At 41.4% G+C, this 25,984-nt stretch overlaps 1 protein-coding gene across 4 annotated transcripts in view; it reads right to left on the minus strand.

Moving 5' to 3' along the window:
• The window catches only part of Astn2 (astrotactin 2), a 952,034-nt gene that overhangs the window by 800,934 nt on the left and 125,116 nt on the right, over positions 1-25,984 (minus strand). For all 4 annotated transcript variants that reach the window (XM_076564364.1, XM_076564363.1, XM_076564362.1 and 1 more), the window contains exon 2: positions 22,965-23,152. In XM_076564364.1, coding sequence (XP_076420479.1) covers positions 22,965-23,152 — 188 coding nt within the window. The remainder of the gene's footprint in view (positions 1-22,964; positions 23,153-25,984) is intronic.

Here is a 25,984-nt window from a genome sequence, read left to right on the forward strand (position 1 = left end):
GGATCAGTTGTCACCACCCACATGGAAGCTCACAATGCTGTCTAACTCCAGTTCCTGGGGATCTGAGCCTCCCTTCTGGTCTGTGGGCACTGCACACAGGTGTTGTACTTATATACCTGCAGACAAAAGACACACACATAAAATAAACAAATGAATAAACCTTAGAAACTGAAAAAAATCCATAGTTAATAGGAGCTCATAGATGTTAATTTCTTAGTGTTTATCAGTGTTCCAAGATTATGGAACTGAGAAAATGGGCTAGGGAAAATCAGGGATTTTCTATATTCTCTTTGAAAATTACTTCAAATTAAAAAATAAAGCATATAACAAACATGAACAAAAATTCCTCCTGTGAGTGATGTTGTAGCCTGCCCTGAGATAAGACAGCAGAGTTGGCTCTGGACTTCAACCCCACTGGAGGTACCATTGCTCACAGTTCCTCCGTCAATTTTGCAATGCAGGGAGCAGCTTTGTAATTTTTTAGTTATGTTCTCTACAGTACATCTTGATGATGTGCAGGCAGAAATAGGCAAAACCCAGATCTTCTTTCCCCAGCTTCTCCAAACTTCCACGGAGGGACAGGTCTTCCTTGAACTCTTATACATTTGAAGTCCACAAAATGTTTCATTTGATGAAGAGTTCCTGCTGTAAAATGCTGAGAAGCACTGTGTCCGATTGTTTGTAGGGATACTTTATAAATTTAGCTTCACCACCACTCCCTTACAAAATGTCTCTGATCTATATAAGTGTAATAAATCCTCTGTTCTTTTCCTCTTCCTCTGGTCTTAGAGATTTCACAGGCAGCACACCATATTGATCAGTCCTCAGGCTGCAGAGTATAGCTGAGTGGTCAATATCATGTGACTATGGAGAGTAGGACATGATTCAGTCAGTGAAGTACCAGCCACTTCAGCATGAGGACCTGAATTGAACTGGAAAAGTCATGAGCAGCAGCACATACCTCTGACACCAAGCACTGGGGAAGCAGAAAAGAGAGAGGTCCCTATGGCTTGCTGACAAGCCAGTATAGATGAATCAGCAAGCTCTATGTTGAGTTAGAGATCCTGCCTCCAAAAGTAAGGTGGAGAAGGGTTGAAGAAGACAAGCATTGGCCTCTGGCCTCCTTAGACATGCAAACACATGTGCACATGCACACACATTCACAAGCACCTAAGAAAGGTAAATCAGTTTGTGCAGGCTGCTGGGAGTCAGTGTGAGATATATCTCTGGCCATAGGAATATATATAAAAAGAAGTATTTATTTCAATAAAATACTCTGAATAGGATCTTGTCAATATTATCTATTATAAAATCATCATGACAGAGAATGTAGCCCCAAACCAACTGCTACACTGAAAGCAATAATCAATGACCCCCCCCCCCTTCCAGGGAGCTTTCTTTGGTCTCACAAGTAGGAACCAACTTATTTTTCTGTTGTGATCTCACTGGTCAGTATCTCTGGCAGTACCACCAGGCCTTTGCTGAATTCATGTTTCAGTGCCCTAGGCAAAGACATGAAACCCTTTATAGCACATGAAGATGAAGTGTTTAATGGAGTCTTTTGTGCAAATGAGATGGACCCTGAAAGCTAAGGAAGAGAATGGGCAAGCTCCTGGTGTTCTTGTCTTAAAAGAGTCAAACCAACCCTAGATCATATATTCACATGGATTCTAGCTCTGACACTACCTATAGCATGACCTAAAAGGAGACACAAGGTCTCTGGGGCCTCAATCTCACATTGGCCACTATAGTTAATATTACTGTTAAGCCTTTTAGGACAGACAATAAGTAGAAATTGCTAGTGTGGTACTTGACACACAGGGCAGGAGGTGGGGATTGGTTAAGAAATGTTAGCTGAAAAATTTAGTAAAAGGTATCCTCTCTGAATTTTGGTTTCTTCTGGTAAATAACAATACAAATACCTAGTTTGCATGATGGCTGTGAATTAAATAGTAGAACACAGACAAGCATTCAGTAGGAAGCCTGGTGCTTGGCAGTGGCTCAATAAATGTTTGTTTCTCCTCTAATCTTTTCCCATTAGGTATTCTCTCCAGTGAGGGCTCCAACTTAAGCACTTCTCCCAGCCATGTGCTTCATTAAGGAGGCCAAATTAAGAATCCAAGGTGCTTACATTTGAGAAAAAGCAAAAAGATGCTAGAGCAGAAAGTACAGCATGGGGTGTAATGTATTCACAGTAGCTTTGCTAAGAAAACATCTAGGCCCCCAGTGGAGATACTGAAGGAGCACCATTAGCATAACAGGTGTCTTTGCTAAGAGAATGACAAATTTAAAGACAAATCCCCCCAATACATTCCCCAACTTCAAGAGTGCAAATTTAATTATACTTCATGCTCTAACTGTCTCTAGCTCTATGTTTCAGGGTGGGGGCATCTCACCCCACAAATTCAGGAACGTTTTTATAGAAATGGCTGAAATCCACAACCATGTCTCAGCTCTAGGGTACAGAGAAAAAAATATCAATAATGTTGCCTTAGGAAAAGAACTACAGGCTTTGTTCATTTGCTTAAATAGAACCTATCTTAGAAAGAAAAGGAAGAAATAGGAAGCATACAGTAAAATATATGACAATAGAGGTGAATTTAGCTGTGATCAGGGTACTAGGCTCAGCTTGTCATAGACTATTTTTTAATGCAATCAGGAAGAGCATGGACTAAATAAAACTATGATTCTAAATTGTAGAGGTGGAAATTAGGTATGAGTCACTTTCCTATGGCTAGGTGCCTAGAAACGCAGGAGCTTAAAGCTGAACTCAAGACTATCTGCCACCTTCAAGGTCTTGGCTTTTCATTCACTTTCTAGGCACATGTCCTACATTACATGCTCAGTCTCTTGACTTCCTATCTACTGAACTCTGAATTTTCATGCCCATTTAATGGTGTTGTTTTTCTGCCTACTGTACCCAGAAGGAAGCCAAAGTTCAAATGAATTAAAGTCATAAATAGAAGCAATATATATATATATATATATATATATATATATATATATATATATATATATAAATTCACCCATTATTTATCCTTAATGTTATATTACCTTTTGTGTGCGTGTTTATGTGTGTGGGGGGGGGAGGTTGTGTGTGGGGTGGGGGTGAGAGAGAGAGAGAGAGAGAGAGAGAGAGAGAGAGAGAGAGATTTAAAGATGGAAATTTCCAACTGTCAAGTTATTGGCTTTTCTCATAAAAAAGTACTATTTTATGGTAAGAACACTAACATGGGACATTAAAATCTACTTTCTTAAGTTTTCAGGTGTATAATCCATGACTGTAAGAGTAAACATGAGTTCTAAGGAGGTCCTGAAGTTACTCCTCTTGTTCAGCTAAAACTTTATGCATATTAGTTGTTAACTTCTCATGACCCTCATCAACGGCACAGCTTCTTGGTTATATAAATTTGACCATTTCTTACATCTCAAATGGGTATAATTCAGAAGTGTTTGTGTTTCTGTGACAATAGGGTCATAGAAACTCTCAAATGGAAACATTGGAATGCTTCCCTACATCTCACATACCATGAGATTACAACATTCCTGTCATTTGCTATTCCTCATTGGCACCCACACACTCTTCCTAGACTGCCAGTTATCACTGTGATATCCAGGTACTGAGCTGACTTTCCTATTGAGTGCTTTTGTGATCCTCGCCATAGTGACCATCTTTCCACCTCCTATTGTCCTCTATAAAACAATACCAATACTAATAGTAAAAAAATGAACATGTCTTTGCCTAAATAGTCAAGGATGGTTATTAGTTACTTTTCTTGATGTTTTGATCAAATATCTGAAAGGAAAAATTTAAGAGATGAAAGATTTATTTGAGCTCATGGTTTCAAAGGGTCCATCATGGTAGAAAAAAAAAAACATATAGAACATAACAGATCAGTTTCTATGGGCCAAGAAGTAGAGAGGAGGGTTGGTATTCTATTTCCTCTTTTGTTATATCTCGATACCCAGCATGTGGAATGATACTGTTCACATTCATTCTACACTCAGTTAATTCTCTTTTGGACATACCCTCAAGTCACACCCACAGGTAAGCCTTACCAGTCTCCTAAGAGATTCTAAATCCAATGAAGATGACAATGAAGAACAACCACAAACCATCACTTTCAATTGGACATCAAAACACATTGTTTTTAAAATGGTAACATTGTACCTATAGTCCCCCAAATGCTCTGTCTATCACATCATATAAAACATTGTATCCAGCTTCAAGAATCCTGAGAGTTTGTGGATCCAATGTTACTTAAAATGGCAAGTGTAAAGTCTCCTTTGAGACCTTAAGGGAAACCCCTTTAACAGTAAAACAAACAACTGTTTATATACTTCAATGCGGAATGACAAGCAGTAAATATTCCTATTTTACAAAGGAGGAGCGAGGGCAGAGACAGGGCTGGGATCAAAGCAAGATCAACATTTAAAACACATGGTGTCCTGATGTGAGATCCATCAGGCTCTGGCTGCTCCAGTCCTCTGGCCTTGACATTTGGCCTCTCTTTTGTGCTGGCTGCACTTGTTGCCTGCTGTTTTCCTCCACAGCCATTCCATGTGGATGCATAATTAGCATCTTGGTTGTTTTTCATTATAGATTTAGCATCCCCATTTTCTCTTCATGCATCAACTTTATAGTAGCTCCTTGCAGAAAATTTGTCCCTTCTACATGCAGCCTAGTCTCCCAACCCTTTATCAAAATCTGGATCGAATCACCATCACCACAAAACTCTTGCATTCTTGCCAGGCCAGCATCACATGGATAATTCCAGGGTCTGCCATCAGCTCAAGCAGCATCTGAACCTCTTTGGACCATTGGTTAGCAACCTCTTCATGCCCTGGAAACAACCAAACAAAGCCTAGTCTTCAGGTGCACAGGGTCAAAGCACCCCTGCTACTAAGGAGAAAGTCTATCAAGTGAGTTTAGAATTTTATACCATGGAGCCTACAATGGATAGAGTCTGTCCAATTTCTCATTATCTCATTGCAAAACACTTTACTTACTTCAAAGTAACTGATCCCATATCCTCATTGCTAATAACTTTTAACTGCATCCTTTTCTGGTCATACTGCATGCTTTTCAAATATTTATGCTCTCATTTTTTTCTACTGATTCTCAATAACAACTTTCTAAAAACAACTAGCAATAACTATTCCATTGTCTGCATGGTATATTTTCTTAGAATTTCCTTAACCAAATTCATTAGTCTACCACCTTTAAACATCTTCTTACAAAGTTTCTGGACAGAGACAAAAAAAAATGTAGAAAAAATATTTGTCAGAATATAACATGAATGACCTCTACTCCAAGTAAAGTGCTCACTCCCATCTGAAACCTCATGAGCCCAATATTCACTGTCTGTATCTCCATCAGCATTATGAACAGCTTGTTAATCTGTACTCACAGTATTCTAAGACCTCAACACCTCACATTTTAAAAGAAGACTTTTCTACTGTACTTCAGCAAACAGTTCTTTATGTATAAACAGGACTCATCAGATTGGGTTTCTCAATATGTATAGTGGCTAGGTAATCTGGCAATAGCCATTTGTAGGCCAGAGAGGCAGAAAACTTATTCACTACCTCATCCAGGACACTCAGCATTCTAGGATGAAAGTCTAGGAACTCTTTGGAGAGTCACGGATATTAAGTTCACACTGAAAGGCCGAAGAAGCTAAAGTGTGATGTTAATAGAAGATCATTACAGCAGTGAGATGTACACCCCCTCAGCAAGTGCAGGCTCACTGAATTTACCTTGGGCTTTTTGCTGATCTGGGCCACTCATTGAAAGGTAAGTGACAGTCATGTTGAGTGCAGGCATTTCTCTCCCAGTCACTGTCCTAAACATCAATCATTTCTGGACATCCGCTTCCCCCAACACAGATATGTTTTACCAGTGGTAGATATTTCTTAACCCAGTCAATCTGACATCCTAATCCAGCCATCACAGATGTGTGAGAACTGTATTGAAACTGCCAAAGCACTATACAGATATGTTAGTTTTATTATTACAGTATCATTATTAACAACAAACAAATTAAGTATTTGACAGTGATTAAATTCTGCCAACATAGAGTATATTCATTACAGCCCATGTTCTTCATTGGCCTATGCATGAAAACCCCTGTTGTACAGGATCCTATTTCCATGTTCCTCACTCAGCTTTCAAGAGATATTTTCAACTGGACCAGCAACAACATGTGCAGATGAATGTGCAGAAATTGTACCCCAGCTAAAGGCATAGACCTAGGGGTTCCACACCCTGAGTTCAAGTCTGAAACATATTACTTCTGGCAGACTAATTTCCCCCTCTCATGTGTAATAGGCAGTTGAAAATAGCCTCCTCCCTAGGCTGTTGCAGCAATTAAATAAAGTAAATGTGCACCACACAGAAAAGCCTTCATACCTTGCTATTAATACCAGTATTCTACACTGCACAAACAGCAGTAACCAAAAGGATAGAGGCATGCATGTGAGCATATAAAAGTGGGAGAGGGCTCAGGTGTCCCTTTCCAATGCCTGTTCCTCCTACGTTTCCTGCTCTAATGTGTCCCCTTTCATAAAGTGTTAAAGGGTGAAAAATGCATTTGCGTAAAATCCATCTGCTTTTTATAACTTCCAGAGACCCAAATGTGCTCGGGCAGCAGTTCTTTGCCACTCCTAATTAATTCCTAAACAAAGAGCGCTCTGGCAGCAGCACGCTTTGCGATGCCGGTTGACCTCCTGGTGTAGAAACGATGACACAGATGCTGTGCCGCTTCGCAACCCCATTTTTCACTTTACACCACTTGGTAAGGCCTAACATATTTCCACCTCCCCCAGAGCAGATGGTTCCCCGGGGTGGTTCTGAGACCCCCTACTGTCACTGCCCATGGCTGCCGGACCTCCTGGAAGTCAGGAGACTAATGATAGCAGCCTGGGGTAGAGCTGGCCAGAAAAATACAAGCTTGGTCTTTCATTGATGTGAGAGTTTCCTTGACTTCAGAATCTCCAATCAATAGAGTGCCTGGGTGGCTGTGAGTAATAATAGTCACAGCTCCAATGAACTGAAGTACCTACCAAGTCCCAGGCAGCATGCTGGCCATTATACTTGGGCGATTTCATTTTATCCAAAGTCATCCTTTAAGAGTTGAGATACTCTCCTAATGTAAAATCTAATAAACAGTATATTTTGAACTCACGTCAGCTGTGGCTACCTGTGTAAGATTTGCACAAAAAAAGCCAGTGAAGACTTCATCATTCGGTCCCATCCATAGCTGAGGAACTGCAGACAGCAGTAGGAAGGGGGTATCATTTCATAGGGGTGTGACTACGATTAGGTTGCCTATTCTCTGGAGGATGGCCCCACAGCCATGTGCATGCAGTTTTACAAACTGGACTCAGCATGTAATTTTTTTTAAAAGGGGGCATGAATGTGGGAGGAGGATGCACTTTAGGGAGACATCAGAGAGAGGAAGAGGGGCATCTGGGAATAGATATCATCAAAGTACATTGGTTACATGCATGTAAGTTTATAATGAAACTATTGTTTAAAAGAAACAAATAGAAACAGGGCATCAGCACTTAGAAGAGATTCACAACTTTCCAGCTTCCATTTGTGCAACACTTCCTAAAGGTGAGGTACCAACCACTTCACTCAAGTGGCCTCAAAGAGGTTGGGATCCGTCATAAGGCTCTAGCAGGTTAGATGTCTCCTTCCAGGCCCGGGCTGGATCATTTCATTCAACATCATCTTTTAGTAGATAATAAAGATAGTAGGTTAAAAAAAAAAAAAAACAGACTGAAGAACATCTGGCCCTTCCACTGAGGTAGCTAGGATATCAGTCAATATGCTACTGGGAAAACATGGCCTCAAGATGTAGAATCAAGCCAGGAGTGGAGTAGACGGGCCTGTAATCCCCATACTCAGGATTGTAGGGGAGGTGGGGGCGAAGCAGGAAGATCTCTGTGGTTCAAGACCAATCTGGTCTACATGGGAAGTTTCAGGCCAGCTTCATAGTAAAACATCGTCTTAAAGGAGGGGGGCACAAAGAAAGAAAAAAAGAAAGAACAAAAGGAAGGAAGAAAGGAAGAAATATAAATGCTGAATGTCAGTCTCAGGAAGGGGGCTATAAGTGGCCTTAGTCTTCTCACTTCATTCATTCATAAAACAGACATATTCTTTCATAACTGCTCTCTTACTCATCACTAACTGGCAGTTTCATAAAACCTAAGGAAGTAGCTAAGATATAACAAAGACCATGCTGTAATATACTAAACACTCAAACTTGCTAAAGGGACCACATGGAGAGGCATTATCTGCTTAGCTCCTTGCATACTCTGAATATACATTTAGTGCTGTAAACTGAGAAAAGGTCACAAGGTGGTGTATGGCAGGATCAGTCATCTCCCTTCCAATCTATCCAGTTATATACCAGGCACTTAGTCAGCCTGTCATCCATAAACTTTTTTGGCTTCTCTCCTCCTTTCTTCCAAGTCTCAATGTCACTGCAGCCATGGGAGATGGAGGCACATCACCCTCTCACTGCAGCCACTGGAGATGGAGGCACATCACCCTCTCATTGCAGCCATGGGAGATGGAGGCACATCACCCTCTCACTGCAGCCATGGGAGATGGAGGCACATCACCCTCTCACTGCAGCCATGGGAGATGGAGGCACATCACCCTCTCACTGTAGCCATGGGAGATAGAGGCACATCACCCTCTCACTGTAGCCATGGGAGATGGAGGCACAACACCCTCTCACTGCAGCCACTGGAAATGGAGGCACATCACCCTCTCACTGCAGCTATGGGAGATGGAGGCACATCACCCTCTCACTGTAGCCATGGGAGATGGAGGCACATCACCCTCTCACTGCAACCATGGGAGATGGAGGCACATCACCCTCTCACTGCAGCCATGGGAGATGGAGGCACATCACCCTCTCATTGCAGACATGGGAAATGGAGGTGCATCACCCATAGTTCCCTGCTAACTTAGCCAGATGAGATATTGTCGCAAAAAAAAGTAAAGGAGATGGCTTAGACAATATGGACTGGTTTCTTTATGGCTCTCTGGGTTTCATGGCCAAGACCAAAGTTCTAGTGTGGTAGATTTCAGGTAAAGGATCATCTACTTCCTGTACATCAGATAGCCTCTCTTCTGTATATATTCATTCCATTCTCTCTCCTCATAAAGATACCGTAAGACCCTGTGGTGATTTGAAAGAATTTGTTCCCCAAAGGGAGTAGCATTATTAGGAGGTGTGGCCTTATTGGAGTAAGTGTGATCTTGTTAGAGGAAGTATGTCACTTTGAAGGCAGGCCTTGAGGTCTCATATGTGTTCAAGCCACACATAGTGAGACAGGCCACTTCTTGTTGCCTGCAAGTCAAGATGTAGGACACTCGCCTACCTCTCCAGCACCATGTCTGCCTGCACACCACCATGTTGCACTATGACAGTTAATAGACTAAACTGAAAATATAAGCCACCCCATTAAATGTTTTTCTTTCATAAGAGTTGCTGTGGTCATGGTGTCTCTTCACAGCAATAGAAACTCCAACTAAGACAGATCCAATGCTTATGACTTCCTCTAACCCAAATGACCTCCTTAAGGGCTCTGTCTTAAAATATAGTCACACTGAGGCTAAAGGCTTCAGTCTATGAGTTTACTTTATAGTTCAGTCTATACATCTGCTGTTCAGAACCTTAAATAGATGAGCTCACACTCCAAGCAGAACCTTGCACTGCCTATTGTGATGGTTTGAAAGAAAATGGCTCCCCAAAGAGAGTGGCACTATTAGGAGGTGTGGCTTTGTTGGAGGAAGTGTGTCACTGTGGGAGTGGGCTTTAAGGTTTCCTTTGCTTAAGCTTTGCTCAGTGTGACACTCAGTCTATTTGCTGTTGGCTGCACATCAACATGTAGCAGCTCCTTCTTCAGCACCATGTCTGCCTGCATGCTGCCATGCTCTCCACCATGATGACAATGGTCTAAACCTCTGAAACTGTAAGCTGACACCTCAATGAGATGTTTTCCTTTATAAGAGTTTCTATGGTCATGGTGTCTCTTCACAATAGTAACCTTAACTAAGACACCCATCTACAGAATTTTACTAAGTTACTCATCAGGCCTGAGAAAGCCTTGAACTCATGAACCTATTACCCCAGACTTCCAAGTGGCAGGGATTATAGGCATATGCTACCAGGCTGGGGTGGTTCATTTTGTTTTTGAGACAAAATGATCTCTATTTGTTGTCCAGACTAGCCTTGAACTACATAGTTTGTGATCCTCCTGCTTCAGTGTTTCAATGTTCTGTGTTCCACTGTGCCTGGCATAAGGGTACAAGTTTATCATACACTAGCTCAATGAAAAAGTAACCCTGGTACATTGTAGAAAGTATTATAGGTTGGCATAATCATCATGGCAAAGAATAATATGTCTCAAGGAAACTTGAAAATGAGCTAATATATGAAACAGCCCCACCCTATATGGTTCTAGTGTAGGATGCATATTTTACTCCACATCTTATGACACACTAACAATAAATAGTAAAATTTAGTAATATTAGACCATTTTAAAAACCCTAATGTGCAGTGACTAAAACCAGACCAGGATGGACCACACAGGAACATTTAGTATCAAAATATGTGGCTTGTAATAAATATTGTGTTGCTAATATTGGATAAAACATTTGCCATTCTGGACTTCAATGTCCTCCAAGGTGATATGAACAAACTACCATAAAGAATTGCTGTAAGAATTAAGTAATGTGTATAATGCACATATTCCTTTAGTAGACTCATTTTCTAACAGCTCTTGGAAGGAACGTCTAATACCTCCATGAGTGTCAAAACCACAGGTGGAAAGTCAGGGCCCCAAAATATTTCTCCGCCTCAACTCCAATCTCTCATTTGTTTAATCAAGCAATTTACAGGGAGCAAAATAATTAGTGGCTTTAAGTGTTTTTGATACAACCAGACACTGCAATCAGAATAAATCATCGCTGACATATGCCCACATCCTTCAAGTGACAGATGACAAACAAAAGCAGGGCAAGGTCCTTCCACACAGGCAGAATCATTGAGTTAATAGAAGAATTATTGCCTCAGCAATCCACTCCAGTCCTATTGAAAGGAACGGTCCAATTTATCAAAGCCAAATGAACATTAATTGCAGCAGTCTGGTAAGTTTTCCAGCCGCTATGACCTTCATTGAATTTTAATCCAAAACAGATAAGATTTCCTTCCACACAAGAGGAAACAACACAATTAGCTCAAAACGACAGTGAGACTATGAAGCAGAATCACACAACCAGCACACACACACACACACACACACACACACACACACACACACACACACACACGTGAAAACACAGATTCAATGTGATTTAAAATTCAGCACCGAGAAGGCAGGCAGAAAAATGCTAAACACAACCACACATCTGCCATGGCTCACCCCCCCCACCCCCATCCCCCGCCTTCATTCAAGAGGGAAAGAGGGAAATCAGGGAGGCGGCGGGTGAGATGAAGAAGGTGGCAAGAAGTAATAGAGACAGAATTTCAGTTAACTGCTGTAATTAATGTTATGTCTCATTGGGGAGAGATTAGGAAAAAACAGAGAGGGAAGAAAGAAAAAACAAGTATTATTTTGCTATTAAAGACGCCCTTGAGCTGGGGAACATGAGCAGAAGCTTGAATTGGGTAATTGTTTGACTGTATCACTGGATGTGCAGACAGGATGATTGCCCCAGTGAAGTGGTGAAGTGAAATATAGTTACATGGAACATCCACCAGGTAAGGTTCCCTCTCCCCACAGTAACAGATTTTCTGCTGATAATAGTTTACAGCACAGGAGGACAGAGAATGAGGAATTGTAGGAACTACACACACATGCACACACTGCAAACCAACCCAGTTGAAAACCTAAGTGCCACCAACCTGTCCCTTAACACTATAACCACTCTTGTAAAACTAGAAGCATTGCTGTGTGTGTGTGTGTGTGTGTGTGTGTGTGTGTGTGTGTGTGTGTGTGTGTGTGTTCAGGAGTGGTTATGTGTATGTGCATGTAATTGTGGGATGCAAACATGTCACAGTATGTGTGTCCAGGTCAGAGGATAACCTCAGCTATCCTCTGATAGATTCTTGTTTTTCTCAGAAGCATATGCTTGGCTAGATGGCCTGGTGGGGTCTCTATCACTGCAGTTCTCCTATTTCTATTTCCTGTGTTACAGAAGGAGTCCTGAGATTACAGGTGTGTGTATTCCTTGTACTACTTTTACATGGGTTCTAGGCATGAGAGCTCAGATCCTCACACTTCCACAGCAAGTACTTTACCCACTGAGAAATCTGTCCATCACTAAAACACTGCTTTTGTATTTATATTCACTCTGAAATGCAAAGCATAACTAAAAAATAAATACAAAGATAACTACAAAAATCATCATAGTGAAGAGAATTATAGTATACATATATAGTGTAGACCAGGCTTCTGCAGTGTTTAAAAAAAAAAAAACCCGCATAATAAAATAACGGAGGAAATCAGCAATGGCACAGTATTACTACATAAAACACAAGGATTAGCCAAATTTCCTGCCTATACTCTGTGTGTAGGGAGGGACTCCAGGATATAATTCAGGACTCTGTGCAGCATTTAACTATCCTAGCTCCTGCAGAAATTTTAATCTGCGATGATTCCTCAGTCTTTCCCACCTTTTATGTCCTGGACAGGTTGGAATAGTGCTAGTTATTGATTAGGAGACTATCTCTCACAGGCCTTGTCTGACATTTTCTTGTGATTAGAGTACTTGAAGTTTGGACTAGGACACCCTTTTTAATGCATTATTCCAGGGGGCCTATGCCACTGGCATACCTTGTTACTGATTAGGACAAACTTGACTACTTGAATAAGGTAATGTGGTGGGTTGAATAGAGGAGGCCAGGAAGATACTGTCTACATCCCCATCCCTGGAAATCACAGGTGCTACCTTATTTGGAAAAAGAAAGAAACAAGCAAACAAACAAACAAAATCAAAAACAAAAAAAAAAAACCAAAAAAACAAAATCAGTGAAGATTTGGTTAAGGACTTTTCAAAGAGGAGACTATCAAGTATGCCCTCAACCCAGTGGTATGTATGCTTGTGAGAGGCACAGAAATGAGAGGAACCAGAAGGGGTGAGAAAGTTAGGATAGAGAAGAATTTGGATTTGAGCAGCCTCCAGCACAGGGACATCAGGATCCATGGTAAGCTGGAAGCAAGGACAGAATCCCCCTTCAAGCCCCTGGAAGAAGCACTGCCCTGATTACACCATGGTTTCAGATTCCTGGTACCTACAACACTTTAGGACACATTTATATTGTTTTAGCCCTTCAGTTGGTGACAATTTGTTAGGGCAGCCTCAAGAAATGAATAGAATTGGTATCAGTCACATTTGACCATAGAAAAGTCACTATTTTCTTCTAGTAATTCATAAATATCCAGGGTAATGGTACTGTGAAACTGTGAATACCCTGTTCTCAAAGTTCCCCCATTTATTTTAGTACACATGGTAGATCTTGTCAGTAGTAATTATTACAGTGGCAACTGCCTAATAGTGGTTTTCTGTTTCCCTATTTCCTTCTGCATTTATTAATTGGAAGCTCTACTGTAAAGAAGAACTGTCCCATCTGCCCCATTTGTTTTGCTAGTTGATTACTTCTAGCAGCATTTCCAAGTCGATATTCTTAATAACTCCAGCCCAACTTAACTCAGAAGATATTTACAGAAACGGAAATTTAAAGGCTAAAGAAAAAAAAAGGATTCACTGAGCTTTAAGAGCATTTTATTAACTTATTCTGCCCTCAGCCCAAGAAAGAATGTGGTCTCCGTGGTCTCATTTACAACAGAGGCGGGAGGGAGCATTAGAGAGATTTAGAACCACACCTAATGACAAACAGCAATAAGGGAAGACATGAATTGAACACACAGCTGTCTGTCTCCAAGGCCACATTATTTCCCGCTATGCCAAGCTAAGCTGCCTGTTGAGCACAGGAACGAAGGGAGAAAGGGAAGACAGATTCTGCAAAAGTACCACAAAACTGAGCTCAGCACCCATGTTTAATGTGGACGAACTCAAATCATATGGGTAAAAGCATAAACAGTGTCATACACTGGAGGAGGGAGGGAGGGAGTGGAGGGAGAATCTATAGTGTTACAGGAATACTGCACAATAGCACTGGGTACTTGAAGGAGAAGAAGTTGCAGAAGGAGGGGTTAGGGTAAAACTGGCCTGAGGAGTCACCAAGTCCCCTTGAGCCTCCTGACACTGCCCCCTCCCAGACGTCACTCATTTGGATGCATTACCTATTCCCCTCTCTCCCAGCAACTGCTCCACCTGCAAAGCCAGCTTCTCCAATGTTTTCTCCTCTCATCCCTAGTCTGTAAGGCCCAGTCACACACCTTCTTCATCCCACAGAATGATTCCTCTGTCTCCCTTTGATATGTGAGCCCCCACTCATCCCAGCCCTGCCCTGCACTGTCCACCCCCACTACTCTTCCCTGCTTCTTGCTGTCTGTGCCTCCCTTGGTCATTGCTTCTCTGTTAAACCTGTGGTTAAAGGATTTGTCTGTTCCTCCAATGTCCCCTATTTTCCTGCATCCCTCTCACTGTTCCTGGCTCCACTTTCTCTCAGTTTGGTTTCTGCTTGCCATTCTCTTCCTCTGGTAGTGTCCACTCACCTAGGAGAGACTATTTCTTCAATAAATACCAACAGTTGTCTACCTTTCCTGTCTAGATTTTTCTCTGCCTCTATAATACAGAATTGATTGGTACACATATTCTCCTCATCCTCCAGAAGCCTCAGAGGAACTGTCTGCAGGGCCCTTTCTCAAGCTGACTTCTTTGGTCTCCAGGATGCCTTTGTTATCTTTTTCCAACAGGGCTTTATCTGACTTACTGAACAGGCATGATAACTGCCTCCTTTTTTTCTATTTGTCCTCCCTCCCTTCCTTCCTTCCTTCCTTCCTTCCTTCCTTCCTTCCTTCCTTCCTTCCTTCCTTCCTTCCTTCCTTCCTTCCAAAAACTTATTTTCTGTTGTTGCTTAATTATTTTTTAAGAAATTATACATAAACACTGCTTCTATGTCACTCCTGCCTCCGCTTTTTCCCCCAGCTCCTCTCATGCACCCTCCTAAATTCATGACCCCTTGTTTATTATTGTTACATGTACACACACACACACACACACACACACACACACACACACACACACACACACACCTTACTGAGACAGAGCCAATTTACATTTGTTCATATGTGCATGTGTACCAGGCTTGACTGGAGATAGGTCACACTATATGGGAGCTTGTTTTAAGAGGAGACTGATTTTTTCCTCTCTCAACAGGCACTGACCACCTGTAGTTCTTCCTTTGGAGGCAGAAGACTCACTTTCTGGCCAGTAAATAAGGATGGCACCATTCTGTTCCTGTGTTGTCATGGCGTGTGCACACATCCCCTGTAGAGAACTGCTTCCTGCACCATTGGCTCTGTGATTGGTCATGTGATGTGTGTTGGCCCACAGAATGTGAAAGAACCAACATCTGAGCATCAGATACATTTCTGTATTTTCCTAGATTCCCACCAGCTGTCTTGCTGATTCTCTCTGCCATTGAAACCAAATGTCTCTGACTGGGGCTCTGCTTCAGCCAAAGTTCCAGACTAGCAGGGCATGTAGGGTTGAGACACAGGCCCCTACAGCTACCCACACTTAACATGCATGAGAAATGAAACAGCCAGTCCCTGAGATTGAAAGGAACTAATCTGCGGAACTAATAACGGGATGGTCTGGAAGTGTTGGGTATTGTGAAGCCTAAGGTGCTCCAGCCTCAGTGTTGCAGTGAGCTTTTATAGTTCGATTGCTGTGTGGAAAGTCTTAACACCACAGAAGCTCAGGGTGGCACGATGACTTGTGTAGCTCTCCATAGCTGCTATCTAGCTGAGTCTGAACTTAAAGCCAGGCTTGTAGACACTGAAATCTCTGTGTTGGATCTCCTGTGGATGACAATAAAGGTAGTCCTCTGGGTTCCACATCCGGGTGCACTTAGGTGCATGTGTATCCACACAAACTAATGCATCTTCACACAGAGAGAGAGAGAGAGAGAGAGAGAGAGAGAGAGAGAGAGAGAGAGAGAGAGAGAGTGAGAGTGTGTCTTTTTTTAAAGCTGCTTTATTCATTTGTCTTTTCTTCCTAACAGGTAAGATTTTCATTGTTAGATTGCATGGATACACCTATTTATCATTACATGACTGTTAAAATTAATGGCTGAAGGAATTAGTGATATGCTGTGAATGAATGAATGTGCTTTTTGGAACAATGATATAAAGCCATATTGCAGAGAAAGCTTTAATAAGTTCTATTCCAGTCTATTCCAATATAACACAGATCCTTCAAATAAAGTTCCTGATTAAGAATGGTAATAATAGTTTCTTAGATTTATGGGGCATGTTATAGTCCTTATGTATTTCTCATATATTATGATATCAGAGAATCATAGATCATCTAAATTTGAAGGAAGTGCAATAGTCATTTCATCTATTATTCCTCTCAGAATCCTAATGGTTGGGCTTCCAACCTTGGCTGACAAAGCCATGCAGGCAAGGGTTGTGCTGAACCATAACTGCGCCATTTACTACTGCTCGGGAGTTTCAGAGCATCGAGAGAAGGTCTGTGCTGCCATGGATAGGAATTTTGGTCTCTTCTAGTGTTATCTCATGGGGGTCCAACAGAACACATCTGTAGCATTTTCTGTGGGGAGCTCTTTCTAAGAGAAAAGTGCTTTCAGAAGTCCTTTCTTCTACATCAAACTACATTTCTTTTCATCACTCTTCTAAAAATATTTGTCACAAAAAGACCAAAGATTTTTTAAAGAAAAATCCATGATAAAAGGTATTGATCTCAAGCAGTTTCTTTAATAACTTCTGTGGACATCTTTAAGACAAGACATGCCACATCAAAATGAAATGATACCATTGTTTAAAGGAGGCATACAGTGGAGTTCTATGTCCAACCCTGTGAATGACAACCGGTAACTATTTTTGCTATAGAATCCGATAATTGAAAAACTAAATCTATTCTGAAATGTCAAAATAATAAACGTAGCAACAGCAAAATGTAAAAACAAACAAACAACAAACAATAGTTACATTAATGCAAAGAAACAAGAAGAAATTCTGATAGTGTCTGCTAGGTGATTTTGCATCTAACCTAAGGCCACCTGGAGCAGATGAACTCTTCCATTCCGAATATGAAAACTTTCACAAAGAACTCCAGGCAAGTAAGGAATGTTGAAAGCAGGAGAAATAATTATTATCCAGGGGAGAGCACACCAGTTGGTTATTAGTACCAAATGGGCATCCCTGAAAACATACATGCAAGTAACATTATACAGATTGAGCAGGTTATATATAGAAATATATATGTAGATACATGCATATTCATGAATTAATAAAAAAGAGGCCATGGATTTGAAAGAGGAAGAGTTTATGGGACAATTTAGAGGGAGGAAAGGGAGGGAAAAATGATGTAACTATATTATAATCTAGAAAATAAATCATAAAACACCTTCTTTTGTTATTCATCTGTATACCCAGAAGTCAAACAAAGCAGACAGAGTGACTGACACTGAGAGTCGGTGCTGACTAAGAACGCAAAAGGTCCTTACAGGATTCAAGCCAAGAGCTTGCTCTAACTCTGTACCTGAAGGTGAATTGCTCAGCTTCCTCTGCCTTTCTTTTCTCCCATCGATAGACTGCTGGCACGAGCAACACCTCTCTCCCAAACTGACAAGGTTCCAAGTTCTATCAAGTGTTTTGAGAACCCGGAGTGAATACTCCATAAATATCAGGCATGATAGACCCTTACTACAGCTAACATTTTAATAACAGCTTTTGCTTTTTGAGCACTTACTGACAGTCAGGCACTACGCCATGTAGAATCGTGCCCAAGAACTAAGACTCTCAATTTGTACAGACTGGAGTCAGAATCTCAGTTTCAGCATTTATTGGTGATGTGCATGAACAGGCTTCAAAATCTCACACATTGCCAGGTTCCTCATCTGCAAACAGGGTAAAGCACAGCATCTTTTAGAGGCTTTGAGGCAATTAAGCAGAATGATACAAGTGCTGCCTTTAGACTGCCAGGCTGAGAAAGTTCCCCATGCCAGTGGCCATTACTGCTTATGGCAGTTGTAAGTGTGAACTCAATTGACACTTGGGAAAAATTCTTAAGAAGTGGGGAATATCACACCAATTTTATGAGTGACAGCGGTGATTTGATCAAAGATATAAAGCTAATGACAGAGATAGTATTCAAAATTGGAATTGACTCCTCAGCCATAAACCCCATTAATCTGCATATAAATTCCACAGAAAAGGCAGTAATTTTAAGAATTCATTCACGGTTTCATAGAATTTCAGCAAAGAACAAAGAAGAGACATGGTAGTCAATATATTCTTAGGTGAGAAACAGAAATGAAGCTTTAATGAAGTTTTAGTTTTAACCTTTAACCTTTGAGTCCTCAAAGTCTAACATAACTATTTTCATTAGCATTTGTGGGATTTTTTTAAATATCATGCACTTTGAGATCTAGCAAACACTATGTGTTATGATGCACATATAAAAATAATTTGCAGAATAGCCCAGCAAATAGTAAATACTAAAAAGAAATGTCTGGTGCTATGACAATTTCCTCTATATCACATAGCAACAGAGCAGCACAAATAAGACAAGACCAGTGTCTTCATACTTGTTCAAACACTCACTGATGCAATGGTAATATTAATAGCCATCGTCTCTGTGGACTCACTATGTATCATGCATACTAATGTTAAGTACTATTTATATATTCTTTTCAGTCTTTGAGACTGATATAATCAGTATGGTTTTATAGATAAGAAAACTAAGTCTGAGCAATGTTAAAGGACTCAGTCAAGGTAAAAGCAAGAAGAAGAGGCAGGAGGGCAGAGGAAAGGAAGTTAAATTCAGAGCCAGCTCAGCTGAATCCAAAACTTCTGCTTTCTTCTGGGCATTTGACTTACTGCATGGCTGAGGCTGACAGCAGCTAAGGCTAGTGTAGGAGAATGAGATGACAGTCCATTGCCTCTCTCTGGACCATGTTCACTGAGAACATCTTTGTTGTACCATCCATTGGGATACTGATAATCAGATGGTGGGCCATTTGAGGATTAGGGAGCTGCTCATTTCCAGATGTAAGAAGCACAAGGAGCATATGGCTCCACCTACATAGCCATGGACTGTAGAAGGTAGTGATTTTCCTTCATGAGAGTAGGAGACACAAACTGTGGATTCTCACTTCCACACATCCTTATTTGAGATTTCCCTGCATGACTTGGTCTTCTCACAAATCATCTTTAACATTTACCAAAGACGAAAACCATGTGGCATGAGCTTGGATAGGGGAAGCATGGTCCTGGGACTGCCTCCATACCACACTCTCATGAGCAAGTCAATTTGCTGATTTTCAAATTTCTCATCTTGGAGATAAGAAGACAGGTTCCAGTCATCCTGAAATCCATTCTCAATGGTCACAAATGCTTCTCTGTAGCTAGAGTTTTCCTGCCTTGCCCACAGTCAGGACAAATGTTTGTCACCCGCCAGTCCCACAGCCACTCAGACCCAACCAAGTAAACACAGAGGCTTCTATTGGTTACAAATTGTATGGCCATGGCAGGCTTCTTGCTAACTGTTCTTATATCTTAAATTATTCCATTTCCATAAATCTATACCTTGCCACGTGGCTCATGGCTTACTGGTACTTTACATCTTCCTTGTCCTGGCAGCAGCTGGCAATGACTCCTTCTGCCTTCCTGTTCTTTTATTTCTCTTCTCTGTTAGTCCCGCCTATACTTCCTGCCTAGCCACTGGCCAGTCAGTGTTTTATTAATTGACCAATCAGAGCAACTTGACATACAGACCATCCCACAGCACAGCCAAGTGCAGACCATCTCGGACACCTGCACTCAGGCCTGTGGTCCTAATCATCCTTTATGCGGACCTGCTGGGTAAAGCCACGAGGAACCCAAGAACGGGCTCCCACAGGACATACAGAATGTCCCACAGCACTTCTCTTTGTGTTCTTGCTGAACTCTATGTAGCCACGAGAACAAGGATAGAGACTATGAGTTAAATCCCCAGCTGTTCAGGGTAGTACAGACAATGATGAGTCTAATGTGGACTTCCATTTTCCCATTCACCAAGTGGGGGAGTATAATAAATTAAATCATCTCTACGTTTTCAACTGAACTGCTCCCAGTAACAAAAGTGAATACCCTTATACGGCTCTGATGCAAGCTTTTCTGATTCAAGGGCTTGGTGTAGTTGTACATATCAGTACAGCTTCTATTCCATACACGACAAAACAAGGACAGATGAATTAAACACTGTAAAAGTACACCCAGACAGGATAGTGGGAAAAGCAAACATCATGTGCTGGCTCTGGGGCTGGCTATATCCCCAGAGCATGGCTCCATGTTTCAGAAGCAACCTTCCAGCAAAAGCCATCTTTTGGTCCAGTGTTTCCAAGACATAAGTGACCCTTGGGGGTAAGAGGAAGACAATAATAACCTATCTAGATTACTGATTAGTGAACCACAAGTAAAAGGTGTGTGTGTGTGTGTGTGTGTGTGTGTGTGTGTGTGTGTGTGTGTGTGTGTGTGTTGCATAGAGTATAGAGTATCTCAGCCTCTCCATTTCTTCCTTTGCTGGTAAATCCTGCCGGGAATTTCAGTGACATCTGGTTTATGTTGAGTTATCCTTTTTAAGCTGAATTTGCTGAGCAAAGAAAAAAATGGTAAGGGATATGATCCTAGGGAGACTGTCTGATTTACTGGAACCAACACTAGGCCTGGAGTCAGAAAAGATACATTCAGGGCTCATTTATAATTGAGATAATCTGATATAGGTTACTGGGTTACAGGGAAAATGTATGTAACTAAACGTTATGGCATAAGTTGGAAAGTGTCTAATAAATATTAATCAAAGCTGAGTCTCATGCCCAAACATTAAAGGCAGAAGAGCAGTCACACCTTCCACCCTCTTAACATCAGATGGTACTTCAAAGCCCATGGGGAACTGAGCAAGCACATTGAAATGGTGTTTACAAATTTGCACCCCAAAATTAGCGTGCAGGCACCCACTTGGGTTGGCATGTGGCTGCATCATTTGCTAAAAATATATATATGGAAAAAGTCTACCACACACATTCCATGAATAACACAAAGGCCTTGATTTGTTCCTCCATGTGATGAGCACTCGTTAGGTCCAAAATTAACATTTCTATCTGGCTGGGGTGTGCGTGTGTTTTTCCAAAAAGAGAAAAATTCCACGATCTCACTCAGCCCTAATCAGAACATCCATTGCAGTTTTGTTGGTTGAGGAGAAAATAAACCAAAGTTCTGTTCCACTGTGTAATCTCAGTAGATAGTGACTCTTGATGGAAGAAAGAACTCACCAAAGTGGTAAAAGGGGCATTTATGCAGATCGCTCATCTTCCTGAGCTCTTCTTTTCTCTTTATATAGGTTAGGGACATCATTTTCCTGTTTTTACTTATTTTTCCGATCCTTTCTAAAAGTTAAGTTGAAGAAATAACTTAGGGTTCGCTTGAAAGAGTATAATACTGGGGGACAACTGGCCTTGTGATCATCAGATGTCACCCCAAGCCCACCGGATGTGCTTTCTGTATCCTGGATGTGTCTGTTGCTACTTTTCTGGTTACAAGACAAAAACACAAATTGTAGGGCTGAAGATAAGGTACAGTTGGTAGAGTGCTTGCTTTACAACCACAAAACCTGAGTTTGTCTTCCCAGAATCCATATTAAAAAGCCAGGAGTGGTAACATGTGCCTGTAGCCCTCACACCAGGAACCAGTGATAAAAGAGTTCCAGAGGTTGCTGGTCAGTTAGTCTCACAAACCAGGAGGTTCCAGGTTCAGTGAGACACTGTGGCTCAAGAAATAAAGTGGAGAGAGATAGAGTAGGTGCTAACTTCTGATTCACACACACACACACATCATGAATTCTAACTTTAAAAAAAATAACACTACCAATAGAAGACTGCTCAGTTGATTCCAGCAGCCTCCTCAGAGGAGAAATAGATTCACAGAGTTATGTCATTCAGCAGACCTAGAAGATGCCTTTGCCTCTCTGTGCTCCTAATTTCATTTCTAATATGCAGGTGATATGCTATGCTTTATGCATTCTTGGTTTACTACAATGAGGTGATTTTCACAAATGTGTACAGCACCATGCTGGACAAATGAGAGATAAACAAGAAAGACTCCAATTGAGAGACAACAGAGCCTACAGGATCCAGTGCTGGCTTGAATAGTCAAGAGCAGTGGTATTGCTTGCAGGCTATGGCACACTGGGTAAGTGTGATTTTTTTTTCTCCCCTCTTTCAGAGAACTCAACATCTAGAATTTGAAAAAAAATAGAGGCACCATCCTAAGTGCTGTACTGGCTACATCTGGCCCATCTCCTGGTTCTACCTGGTGGTAGAGATGAGCCTTAAATCACCTGCCATATCAGGGCACTTGGGAAAGGACATCCCCCTCTGTCAGTACAGCTCCAACCTCGTTTGTTTAGTAATTCTTAGAGAGACCAATTATATTTAGAAGCACAGAACCCTAGCCCTCATCCAAACAAGGCAAACATGTGACAGATGTTAAACAGCTGTTCCCAGACATGTCAGCCAAAAGGCCAAAGAGTTAGATACCCTTTATTTTCTCCTCTGAAGCACAATTAGTTTGTCACAGCTGACAGATGACGGATGTGATTGTGTCATTCCAGGCGACACCATAGAATTCACCTGACCTTTTGAGGATCACACTGCCCTCTTACTGGCATACTCATACTCTTCCATCTGTGGCCAATCCCATGCTTCTTTCTGTCCCCCACCCTCATCCCATGCCCAGCCACTCACCATTACAGAAATGTGGAGAATATGCATCTGTTCCTCAACGATCTCGGAAGGCTCCTGGAGCGTGGGAGCTGTGGCCTGGGCCAGCTGCCCTGAGCTGCTCATGGAGACATGGAAGTACAGTGTGCCATTCTCCAGCCACTGTTGTCTCCAGTGCACCAGAGAAATGTCCGCTGCTGTGCCAGACATCTCTGTAAGACAAGACCGAAAGCTCTGGGTGAGATACATGCCAGATTCTGTGCTTAGGGAGCAAAGTTGCTTCACACAGTCATGAACTCAGAAGCCAATTACTGTGTCAAGACATTTTTCCTTATTCCACCTATGATCCAGGAGTCACCACTTCCATTTATAGATGGGAAAGCATGGCCAAGATACTCCTCAAGTAACACAGGACCAGAGGTACTGCTTGATCTTGGTGTGTCTGGGGCACTTTTTCCAAGACTTCATGTTTGAAAAGGTAATTCTTCTCCCAGAGTATAGTGAAACTAAGCAAATGAATAATAGTGCTTTAGTTTTCTGAGGTTGCACATCTAGCAGATGAAGGGAGAAACATCCTTAAGTTCATGTATAAATTTCACAGACACTAACCTGGAAGTCTTCAGGGTAGACACTCAGAGCTGAAAAGACCCAAAAGAGTATACGGCTCAGCTTTGGTAACTAGGGTCAAGCCTATTTGGGGAAGGGGATGGACACTTGTGCTGTTGCAAGCCTTTCTCGAGTGTTGATGAGCACTACTCCATTTGGGGCAATGTATGTTATGTGCTCCAAATCAAGAGAGCTTTGTCACAGATGCTTGCACTGTTTTAAAGTAATTGGAAGGGAGTGGTGGTGGCTCTGTCGGTTAAGTGATTGTCACGCAAGCATGAGGACCTGGCTTTTGATCCTCTTGAACCCCCTCTTAAATGTTTAAGGTGTGGTAGCATGCTTATTTAACTCCAGAGCCTGGAAGCAGAGAGAGTTAGGTCTCTGAAGCTCACTACTCAGACGGAAAAGCCATGTTAGTGAGTTCCAGATTCAGAGACAGACTATTTCTAAAAAATGTAAGCTGAAGATTGATTGAGGAAGACACCGAATATTGACTTCTGTTATCCACTTACATAAGTAGGTATGTGTATAAATGCCCACTCACTTATCTGAGTAAGTATACATTTATAACACACACACACACACACACACACACACACACACACACCAGCCATTACATAACTTCATTGATATTTATGTAACTGGAAAGAAATTAAGCCTTTCTAGTAAATTATTAAATCAAATCTCCTAATTTGAAGATTCTAAGTTCTGTGCTTTTATCTGTTTGTAAATACTTTTTTAAAAAAATTACCATATGAATAGTAATTTTATTAAATATTATATAATTACCATAGTCTCTTATTTGGTAACAAGGGTGATGGAAGAGTTTTTAAAAATAGTTTTGCTTGGATATTATAAATTATTTCCTTAGTGCTTTCTACTGAAGCAAGACATCACTAGAAACATCTCAAAAAGACAAAGCCTATGAGTGCATCTTATGAATAAAGGAGAAAGGAGATGGGGTTCTGGGAGAATTACCAGGTCTGCACTCAAGTCAGAATTACTTTGGAAGCCAGATAACCATGGTAGTGCCCATATAAAACATTAAGTCTTAGTAGTAACCGAGGCTTATAAATTTAGTCCACTGTGGTCACATTAGTGACATTTAGATATCATCCCTACAATACCCAAAGATCCCATGTACACCCTTACACACAGAGAAGGACTGATATGACAAGCCAAATTCAAGCTTTTCTTATCCAATCATCTCTTCTCAAGGCAAATTTGCAGCCTTCATTTCATCTGGTGACACTGAAGAATCTCCTTGGCTCAACCAAATCCCATTTAATTTTCCTCATAAACTCCAACCCCCAAAGACTTTAATTTCCTGAGGTTAGCAATCAAAATTCCTTAGGGAAGTAATGCCTGGCACTTAGTAAGGGATAAGAAGAAAGTTAGTTATGAATTTTTTAATTTTTATTGATTTATAATCATCATAATTATTAATATGAATAGAATTTAATTCAGTCTTCATTTGCTATGAAACAAGGCTGGAGATATCCTTGATGTTGTTCTGTTTGGCATTCCAATCTATTGAGTAACGTTCAAAAGATAGCCTACATGCCAGCTTTCTCAGTCCCTCTCTCCAGCCACCTGGAGAGATTGAGGCATTATCCTCTTATTTTATGTCTTCCTACAAATTCTTCTTATCTTCATTGCTTCCACTCCCTTGCCTTCCTGTTTATTCTCCCTCTCCCTCTCCCTCTTCCTCTCCCTCTCCCTCTCTCCCCCACTTCCCCCCTCCCTCCCTCCCTCCCTCTCTCTCTCTCTCTCTCTCTCTCTCTCTCTCTCTCTCTCTCTTGTTTTTTTTCGAGACAGGGTTTCTCTATGTAGCATTGTGCCTTTCCTGGATCTCTCTCTGTAGACCAGGCTGGCCTTGAATGCACAAAGATCTGCCTGCCTCTGCCTCTGCCTCCTGAGTGCTGGGATTAAAGGCATGCACCACCACTGCCCAGCCTTCCTGTTTATTCTCAACCACAAACTACAACACATGTCATCTCATAGTACTAAAGATCTAATTCTAAACCCTTCCAGAGCCTCCTCCCTCATTCCAAATAAAAGATAAAATGACCAGAATATGATGAATTATTACTCCAAGTCTTGGACCGCTTGAAGGATTAGCCAGAGATGAATCAGAGATGGAAGTAATCACAGAAGTTCATCAGCTCTTAGAGCCATAAACCCCAAAGGGCCTTGAGAGCTTTTGTGGTGCTTCAATAGAAGACACTGGCTGTGTCGTTCTCAGCACCTTCCCTCCTCTGAGGTGGGAGTGGTCTGTTCTGCCACCAACCCACCTCCCAATATCAGCACTTGGGACACTAGCAGTCTTCTCTGGTAGCAGCCAGCTGTGACACAGTAAGATGAAGGTGTTAGAATCAATGGTCTTGCTTAGCATGTCACTTGTTTTGCTAAGTGTATCCAAGTTCGGAACTAGAGAT

This window comes from Peromyscus maniculatus, chromosome 2 (assembly GCF_049852395.1).
Source record: "Peromyscus maniculatus bairdii isolate BWxNUB_F1_BW_parent chromosome 2, HU_Pman_BW_mat_3.1, whole genome shotgun sequence".
Classification (NCBI taxonomy): domain Eukaryota; kingdom Metazoa; phylum Chordata; class Mammalia; order Rodentia; family Cricetidae; genus Peromyscus; species Peromyscus maniculatus.